Source organism: Idiotropiscis lumnitzeri, unplaced genomic scaffold, assembly GCF_059441095.1.
Source record: "Idiotropiscis lumnitzeri isolate Australia: NSW breed Sydney's pygmy pipehorse unplaced genomic scaffold, RoL_Ilum_1.0 HiC_scaffold_239, whole genome shotgun sequence".
NCBI classification, from domain to species: Eukaryota; Metazoa; Chordata; class Actinopteri; order Syngnathiformes; family Syngnathidae; genus Idiotropiscis; species Idiotropiscis lumnitzeri.
In genome coordinates, this window is record NW_028283777.1 from 234,725 (window position 1) to 244,255 (window position 9,531).

A 9,531-nucleotide genomic window follows, 5' to 3' on the forward strand; every position below is an offset into this window, starting at 1 on the left:
CAACCTCCACACAGGAAAGCTGGGTCCCGGGATCGAACCCTGCACCTTGGGACTGCGAGCCGGATGTCCTAACCAGTCTTAACTCATTAAATACCAGCCATTTTCACTGGAGCAACCCACTCAATCCCAGAGTTTTCCTGGGTTTTGACTAATATTGCAAGGCCCACAGAATATTGTATTCTAATGCTATATAGACATGGAGCACACCCGAAGAAAGATGAGACTCTCTTCTTTCAACAGAAAAAAAATGTTTGTTCCTATCTTTTTCCATTCTTGAACAATCGGCATTTGAAAATAGCTAAATTTCATGAAAACTCCAATCCCTGGGGAAAAAACTGAGAAAATGAGCTTTTTGTAAACTGATGCATTTTGACCATAATTTGAATTTTGACACTATTATTTATGGCTTTTATGACACCTCTAACATCTAAATAATGCATGCCTTCTATAAAATAACAAAAAAAAGCACAAAAAATATGTTTTTGATAAAATAAATTTATTTGCACATAACACTAAACGACTGAACTGTTGAACTATGTACAAAAATGAAATACATCAGTGTCATACATACTTTTTTTTTGTGTGATATAAAATAAAACAGTTGCCTTGATGCAAGGGCACACAACATAGTTCACACCACATTCTTGTTTCACTCCGTTTGCCTTTGCGCAAACAGACCCGACACTTTCGTTGTGGTCTGGCTTTGCTGGTCCGTGGAAAATAGGCGAGCTTGTGTTTGTCCACTGGGGTTTGTGTGAAAATAATTGTCTGGGAAGTGATTGCTGGCATCCGCGATGTGCTGCAGAAGCTCATCCGTGAGAAACAGCTGCAGGAAATCAGCTGGCTCCTCAGACTCCAAATGGGCAGCAGCATTCAGTGGTCCAGGGGTTGCTGTAAAGTCGATTTTCCTCGGTTGCCATCCAGTGTGACGCCATCCGGAACCACTGCTTCCTGATGCACAACCTGTAAATTACAGAAATATAAACAATTGGAAATATATATTTATTGCTGCATTTTATTGCTGGCGTGTGAAGTTTCATATTATAATTTACCTTTCTTTACACCAACAAGACGAGGAGGAACTTTCTTGCCGCGGGATGCACAATCTGTGAATTTTAGAAAGTATGCATGATTACCACACCATTCAGTATTGTTGTTTCCTCGTCGGGGAGGAGATACGCTCGCGTCTAACTGCACATTTATGCGACATTTTCTGCCCGCAAGATGCATGATATGTACAATAAAAGCATGAGGGGTAAAACCACATGTTCAATGGTAACTTGCGAGCGCTTACCTCCTCGTTCGGGGGGATCTGGTGAGGACTCTCAGCTGCTTTGGCTATTGTCCGAAGGCAGGCGATGCAGGCCGCAAGGCACGCGCACCCTCTTTAGACGCCTGTTTGTTGTGACGACGACGAAGCGTCATCCTCTCAACCAAAGCGTCTCCATCGCCTTGATGCTTTCAGGAAGCTTTTTTTTACAAAAAAGCATTCCTCGATCGTCATTTGCTTGGAGGATTTCATTGCTAACGCTACTAATGCGACTGCTGCTAGTGCTGCCGATGCTGCTGCTACCCACGCTGCTCTCCACACTTATAAGTCTACCCCAGGATCCCGCCCCCCATTTGTACCTCTGGCGCAGATTCAAGGCGGATCTTTTGCACCTCTGCCCCCTGCTGGGTGATTTTTACATGATTCACAATGCGGACAAGGCTGATTCTCAGTCAGAGGTTGCATCAGACCCTTATGTACACTATGACGTAAAAAAGACAGGAAACGTACTTATACGTCTTTGGTAGAGGGCGCCATTGCATTAAAAGACGTCTTTGTACGTCTAAGGGAGTAAATGAGTTGAACAAAGTACAGGGTCCTTCACCTGACTACAGATGATCTTCTGGGGACTTTATTTGGTTTTAATCACTTTTGGGGTCTGTATCTATGCACACTCCCTGGTTTTGCTACCTTCCCGGGTACCACATACACACTGCTTAGTTTCTCTGCCTTCGTGGGTACCACATACATATTGCTTGGTTTCTCTGCCTTCCTGGGTACGACATACACACTGCCTGGTTTTGCTACCTTCCTGGGTACCAGTCACACAAACGTCAGACGACTCAGCACATACCGACTGTCTCAGCACTACACACTTTCACTCCAAGGCAGTGCTGTGAACCAACTTACTGACAAGAGGTAGTATTTAGAATTTTAAAAAGTGCTTGAAAGGTTTTGTTCATGTAAAACCAACAGATTATGACATTATTATTATTATTTAAATCAGTATTAAACAGCATCAGCATAGGTTAAAGATATTATACAGACTATATACGATAAAAAAATACTAAACCACCCTTGCTTTTCCGTCATTTCTTGTATAAGTTAACACACAGATGTATAACATTTGTTTATACAAATATAACGATTAAAAAGTAGCTGATTAGAGTTTTAATTTTGTATTCATTAATCTGTAATAAAAATGGACATATTTTGGTTAATAAAATTAACAAGAAATAAAAGTAAAGGGTGTTCTAATACTTTTTTCAAGATTGTCCTAACATACATTTAATGTTTACAGTATATGTCTTCGGAAGAAGCGCAGCATTAGATTTTTTTTTTTGTTCTCTCTCTTTGACTTCTGAATTTGAATTTCTGTCACAGATGTGCTTGAATTCTATTTTGGATGATTTGTGTTAAACTGCACAAATATTTGAAGAGCCATAGAATTCAAGAATCACACCAGTGCTGCTACTCCTCCGAACGGGTGAACGCCCTTGATTAACAACCTGCGTTGAGGTGGCTTTTGAGATTCGTGGTGTGGGAGAAAAATCTCTGAAGGCATTCTTAGACTTCAAGAGAGGGTCCACAATTTTCAAAGATTCACTTCCGTCTGAATCAGAGGCCTCACTTGTATCCGGAATATATTCATCTCCACTGTCATCTGAGTTGGAGTAATAATGCTTATCCATTCCAAAGTCAGCCTGTTTTTTTAATCTAAAAAACAACAACAACGAAATATAAAGGATAGAAGGCAGGAGACCAATAAAATATATGCAATTTGCTTGTAAGATTCCCTGAAATCTATATGGGTTGTTTACCTGTATACTTTTGGTCCTCCTGAGCCTTGGGATAGTAATATGGTCTGGGTCTGAGGCGCAAAGTTCAGGGGCAGGATTTGACAATGATTCGTCAGAATCTGTGTCGTTATTCCAAGGAAGATTCAGCCCATATTTTTTGTCCAAGGGAGGAGACTGGGTTGCATCAGAGTCCAAGAGAAAATTGAGAACCCATTAAATACTTAATCCCCAGAGGAATCTGCACAGAAAAAGGTCTTAATTCTATTTGAAAAAAAAAAAAAAACTAAAATATTGATGAATGATATGACAAAATAATGTAATAACAAAATTAATTGACCGTAACAAAAAGCTCCCGGGAGGAAAACTACATTAAATGTTTTTTTAACAGGGCAGTGAAAATATTGGAAAATAAAAACGATAATAAATAAAATAATATAAAAAAAGAATTCAATGTGTATCGATGGACCCATATGAAATACTTATATCGCTATGTACTTATCAGCCATATCGCCCAGCCCAATATGTAACTGCAACTTCAAAACCTCGGGCCATAACAGGATTGTAACATGGGATGCATATCTTCATTCCTAAATTTGTAGATCCCGAGGAGGCTGCTCAATGGTCCTGGTAATCTAAACCTCAACCAATTCGGTCACAGCCAATGTTCTCCATCCTTGTTAAGAAGTTTTGAAATGATTTAATAGATATACTATTGCAAACTATACCAGAATTTTAGACATTTTAAACTTTTGATCACAATTTTACCTATTTTCTAAAAATCTGAAGAATCCACATGCCAAATCACCTGCTGTAGACACATAGGTTCTGTTCTGACAGATAATTCAGTTACAGGTTGTGTACTTAAAGCCAATAAGAGGGCAATGCAGCAGTCGACAACCTGACGAAAGCTTAAGTCTCCCAATGAGAGAACTGTAGTGGCTGGTAGGTTCTTAGATTGTAACATAGTAAAGACATATACTAGGCATAACTGTATATCATATGATGATGAGGGAAAATATTATTAGCTACGATTTATGTCCAGATATATTAGAAAACTTGTCCAACCAGCACAGGTCTATCTAATGTCAAGGGAGAATCACCCCTGTGTGGGGGAGCGACTCACGCCTCGGCAAGTAGGAATCCAGACACGGACAGCAGACTATAAGTTTCCGGCCGGGAGAGATGAAACCTCAGTGAACAGGTCTGATCTCTGAACCTCCAGTTCTCTCCAAGCCTTTTATTGAATATCATAAGTCACGTCGACATGTGCCGACACATTTCAATCAATACAGAAATCAATACAAGTACATACGACCGATTCAAAGGTACCTAAATTGTCAAGGGCATGTTTACTTCGGTCCAGCTGGTGTTTACTTGGTCCATGTCCGCCTCCCCTCATGTGTGTTCAGGAGTGGAGTTTGTTCGGTTGCCCTGACCTAAGTGGTCGTCCTAACCTAAGTGCGGTGGTGTGATGGTTAGTTCCTAGATTTTAGTTAATAAATGAACTAGAGTTAGTAACAATATCATGAAACTTTATGTGTTATGTATTTATGTGTTATGTATTTAAACTGTGCATAACATTGGACTGTATGTAAAATCAAACTGTTGTGTGATATTAGACTGTGTGTGTGATATTAGACTGTGTGTGATATTATTTTATTACATTCGATAACATGATTGCTCCTATAATGTTCTTCACATTTCCTTGTGGATTATTTTTAATACAAATCAAGCATTGTCTGCAAAAGTTTTTTGCATATTGTGTGAACCCAAATGAATTAAAGTGTTTGTTTATTTGATCAACCATGCCCCCTGTTGACACATGGCATGGTCCGTGTGTCACAATTGCTGCCCATGAAAATAGAGATCGAGGCAGCCATGGCTTATCATCCGGACCGCTGTAAAGTCCGTTGTCATATGTTGCTCCTTTTTTTATCCACAATCGTTTTTCTGCATCAGACACTATCTTGTGCCTTTCCTTGAGAATGTCTTGCAAGTCATCAGTTTCATCTGCCTTGATCTCAGCTTTACAAACAACGGTATTTTCTGCTGCTGCAGCTTTTGCCGCCTGATCAGCAAACCTGTTTCCTACTACCACTGGGTCATTTCCCTTAAGATGTGCTTCACACTTACAAATAGCTAGCAATGAGGGCAGCTGGATCGCAGCCAGGAGGTTAACAAGCAACGATTTATGTTTGACCTCTTTTCCTGTTGTTGTGATAAACCCACGAAGCTGCCATTGACGGCAAAACGTGTGTGCAGAGCTGTATGCGTACTGGCTGTCTGTGTACACTGTGACGGGCCTGCCCTCATAAATCAAGCATGCTTTCGTGAGAGCGACCAGCTCAGCTGCCTGAGCAGACATATTTGAGGCTAGTTTTCCTGCTGCGACTATGGTGGTTGCGGTTGTTACTGCATAACCTGCATGACTTTTGCCACACTGATCTTTAAACGCGGATCCGTCAACAAATATGACATCCCCCTCTGCTAGGGGTATATCAGTGATGTCTGGTCTAGGTTTATACATAACGTCAGTTTCTGTTACGCAATCGTGTGGGGTACCATCATGCGGTGTGGGCATCAGAGTTGCTGGATTCAATGTTGTACATCGTTCAATCGTGAGGTTAGGTTGTGATAGTAGGAGTGCTGTGTAGGACAGGTGTCTTGCTGGTGAAAGAAATGACATTTTTGATTCCAGCAACAAAGCTGAGACCGCATGTGGCACCTTTAGGGTTAGCTGGTGATAGAGGACTACCTCAGCTGATGCTTGTACTGCTAGGGCGGCTGCCACTACAGCTTGAACACAGTATGGGGTTGCCCTGGCAACAGGGTCTAAGTATTGCGAGTAATATGCTACTGGCTTAAGCCTAATGCCATGGTGTTGCAATAATACTGAGGTCATGTAATCTCGCTTAGCATCTACTGTTTGAATGAATGGCTTGGAATAATCAGGCAATGCTAGTGCTGCAGTATCAGTTATTGCCAATTTCAATTTGTCAAAAGCTGTGTCAGTAGACTTTGTCCAACTCAATTTTGCTGACATTGCCATTGGATCAGTGTGTATCATGTTTTGTAATGGCTTTGCCAGGAGCGCGTAATCTATTACCCAAATTCGGCAGTAGTTGCATAACCCTAGAAAAGCCATTAATTGTTTTTTAGTAGTTGGTTTTGGTGTCGCTACGATAGCTGCTTTTCGGTCTTGACTAATTGTTCTCCCGTCCTGTGTGAGTGTGTGTCCCAAATATTTAACCTCCCTCCTCCACAGTTGGAGCTTATTTTTAGAAACTTTGTTTCCTGTTTCTGCCAAATGTTGCAATAGTGCAACTGTATCGATCTTACATTGGCTCTGTGTCGGGGATGCGACCAGAATGTCGTCTACGTACACAATGATTTGGCTACCCTCTGGTGGGTCAAATTGGGATAGACAGTTAGCGATAGCTTCTGAAAAGATAGTGGGTGATTCAGCATATCCCTGTGGTAATCGAGTGAATGTCAATTTTGCCTTCTTAAATGTGAATGCGAACCAAACTTGTGCTTTCTCTGATAGCGGAATGCTAAAAAATGCATTGCTGAGATCTATTACCGTGAAGTACTGTGAATCTGATCGAAGCGAATTCAACAATGTGTGTGGATTTGGCACATTTGGGGTTCGTTGTATGACTGCGCTATTAACTGCTCGGAGATCTTGCACTAACCTCCATCCCTCTGAGGGTGGGGCCTTTTTTACTGGAAAAATAGGTGTATTGCATTCCGCTTCAGGTGCTTGTATCAAAATTCCTGCTTCCTTTAATGCATTTATTATTGGCTCAATTCCATTTTCAGCATCAGGTTTGGCTGTGGGAAATATTTCAACCCATTTTGAAAATACATCAATAATCACCAAACAATATTCATACCCTCGTGACTTGGATAATTGAATGAAGTCCATATGTATCGTATGAAATGGGTGTTCAGGCTCTGGAAACGAGCCTCTTTTTGGTTTGATTTTAGTTAATAAATGAACTAGAGTTAGTAACAATATCATGAAACTTTATGTGTTATGTATTTATGTGTTATGTATTTAAACTGTGCATAACATTGGACTGTATGTAAAATCAAACTGTTGTGTGATATTAGACTGTGTGTGTGATATTAGACTGTGTGTGATATTATTTTATTACATTCGATAACATGATTGCTCCTATAATGTTCTTCACATTTCCCTCCTTTTTATCGTAATGTAATAACACATCAAACTTACACCATCTCATGCATGACTTTCAGTGTAGTTATCATATCCTTCTTACACTACTTCAAATTCGTAGCTGGCATCTTCATAATCCGCCAGCAACGTTTCTACTTCCTCCTGTAGGCTAACCTTTGCACTTTCAAACATGCGGTCAAAGATTTTCAATATCACATGTCTTAAACAGGGGATACAACAGCACCCTACCACAGATAACAATGCGACCCCGACACATATGGAAACAAACACAGGTATGAGAACATCTTTCCATTGTCCGAACATGTTACTAAACCAACCTATCACGGGGTGATCAATACCAGAATGAATATGCATAGTTTCAGATAACATTTGGAGTCCCTGGAGAGTTTTTGTGATCGATCCATCGGGGGCCGTATTGTTAGGGATGAACATACAACACTGGTCCTGGAAAATAGAGCAGACTCCACCGGCCTCAGCCAACAGCATATCTAATGCCATCCGGTTTTGAAATGCTGTTAGAGAGGTTGCGTCGAGCTGTTCGGCCAGTGCCATTCCTAGAGCGTGTGTGTAATTAGTGAGAGTCAACACATTGTAATGGATGTAATTAATGCGATCAACATTTTTATTTGGGGTAATCCAAATGAAGATTGATTCCCACCCTGCCGCAATTTGGTCCACCAATTTGTATTCGTTTGGCACCCCCCTCGGCACCCCTATGGCATCGATATACGTTGGATTGGGTCCCATATTCAAAGGTGCAATGTTTCGTCTCCTCCTATTATTTAGAGTGTGTGTCTTGACTATGGCTATGTGAGCTGGGAAGATTAGAATTACGTGTGCACATGACCCACTCCATTCCTCGGGGAGATGCCCCCGGAGAGTCTTCCCCCCACACCACCACCAAACATCCCGTCGTTGGTACACGAGTCGATTATTAGTTGGCACAATAATGGTTGTGTTACACATAAAATCTGGCACTGTTCCGACAGACGGGCAGGTGTTACCGGAACAATTTCTAGCTATGCAGGCATAGTTCCCCTCCTGGGGAACCTGGAAGTAAGGGGGCTGATGGTTCGTTTTCCCCCGTATTCGAACTGGGGTGACCCCTTTCATGAGTCCTACGTCAGCCGGCCCCTTGCTCCACAGGGAGTTGGGCAGCCCCTTCAGGGCTTGCTCTTCCACATCTGTTAGCAAAATACATCACATCTCCAGAGGTGGATGCATGTGCACCTGCGGGTGCATTGTGACCCTGAGTGTGAGTTTGAGCCTCGACCATCCAGTAGATGGGGAGGTCTCTAGTTTCTCCCCACTCCGAGTCCAATCCCTAATAGTGGACACCAATGTGGCAGAGACAGCGTTGTCGCTCCACTCGTCTTGGTGTGCCTTTGTTATGGATATATGTTTACTCCCTGGGTCCGGCATTAAGTCCAAAATGCATGCTGGTGGGTCCACCGTACAGAATGAGGCGGGCCCTCGGAAAACAAAATACATCACTTGGACTATGCTCGGGCCACACCGGAGCAAAGCCTCGGTGTAGGGCTCATCTGGCCCCGGGGTCCTACTATATCTTATGGTCATGTGTAATTCTTCTGCTGGCATTGTATCATACTCTCCCACAAGGTGTTTTTTTGACAAATCAATGATATGCTCTGCGGTGTGGGTCACATCTGCCGAGGGGAATTCCAAACTCCACCAGTAATATGGCACGTCCTCAGCTTCCGTGACCATCACAGGAACGCAGTCTAGGGGACAGTGAATTACTTTAAACACCCCTTTATTTGTGGGAACAATGGCTAGTTCCATTTGGAGCATATCTGCCCGTCCCAACAAGTTATGTGGGCACCTAGCCATCATTAGGACTCGGCTAGTGGAAGCTACCTCCCTATTCTGGCCCCATTCCAATCTTACAACTTCACTCAAAGGAACTTTCGCCTCCTCCCCACTCGCCCCCGTCATTACTACCACACGCTTAGATTTTGGCACACTGGCTGTCTCTCTAATTACAGATCTTTCCGCCCCTGTGTCTGCGAGGCACATCATAGGCTTATTGTTTACATATACCAAAGTTTCTGGTCTTAGTTTTGAATGCACGTCTTCTTCAGACAGCTGGACCTCTATCTGATTTCGGCCACAATGTTTATCTAACACAACACTTTTCCTCCCTTCATCCGTCCGGACTTCTCCTAGTCATGCCTGCTTGCCATCTCTCTCCCGACATTCTCTGGCAAAATGCCCAGATCTAAAACAAACAAAACAAA

General features: G+C 42.2%; 1 protein-coding gene across 1 annotated transcript; it reads right to left on the reverse strand.

Moving 5' to 3' along the window:
* Positions 1–3,147: 3,147 nt before the first annotated feature.
* LOC148314761 (uncharacterized) lies at positions 3,148–6,886 on the reverse strand. The gene is made up of 2 exons (XM_088287619.1): positions 4,399–6,886; positions 3,148–3,243 (listed from the first exon to the last, which is right to left on the reverse strand). Exon 1 carries the CDS (start codon positions 6,212–6,214, stop codon positions 4,721–4,723), a length of 1,494 nt encoding a protein of 497 aa, XP_088143745.1. The 5' UTR covers positions 6,215–6,886; the 3' UTR covers positions 3,148–3,243; positions 4,399–4,720.
* Positions 6,887–9,531: the final 2,645 nt, after the last annotated feature.

Bases quoted from the DNA above. Each gene is read 5' to 3' on its own strand.
- LOC148314761 (XM_088287619.1), bottom strand. From the start codon at position 6,214: ATGGCTTTTCTAGGGTTATGCAACTACTGCCGAATTTGGGTAATAGAT.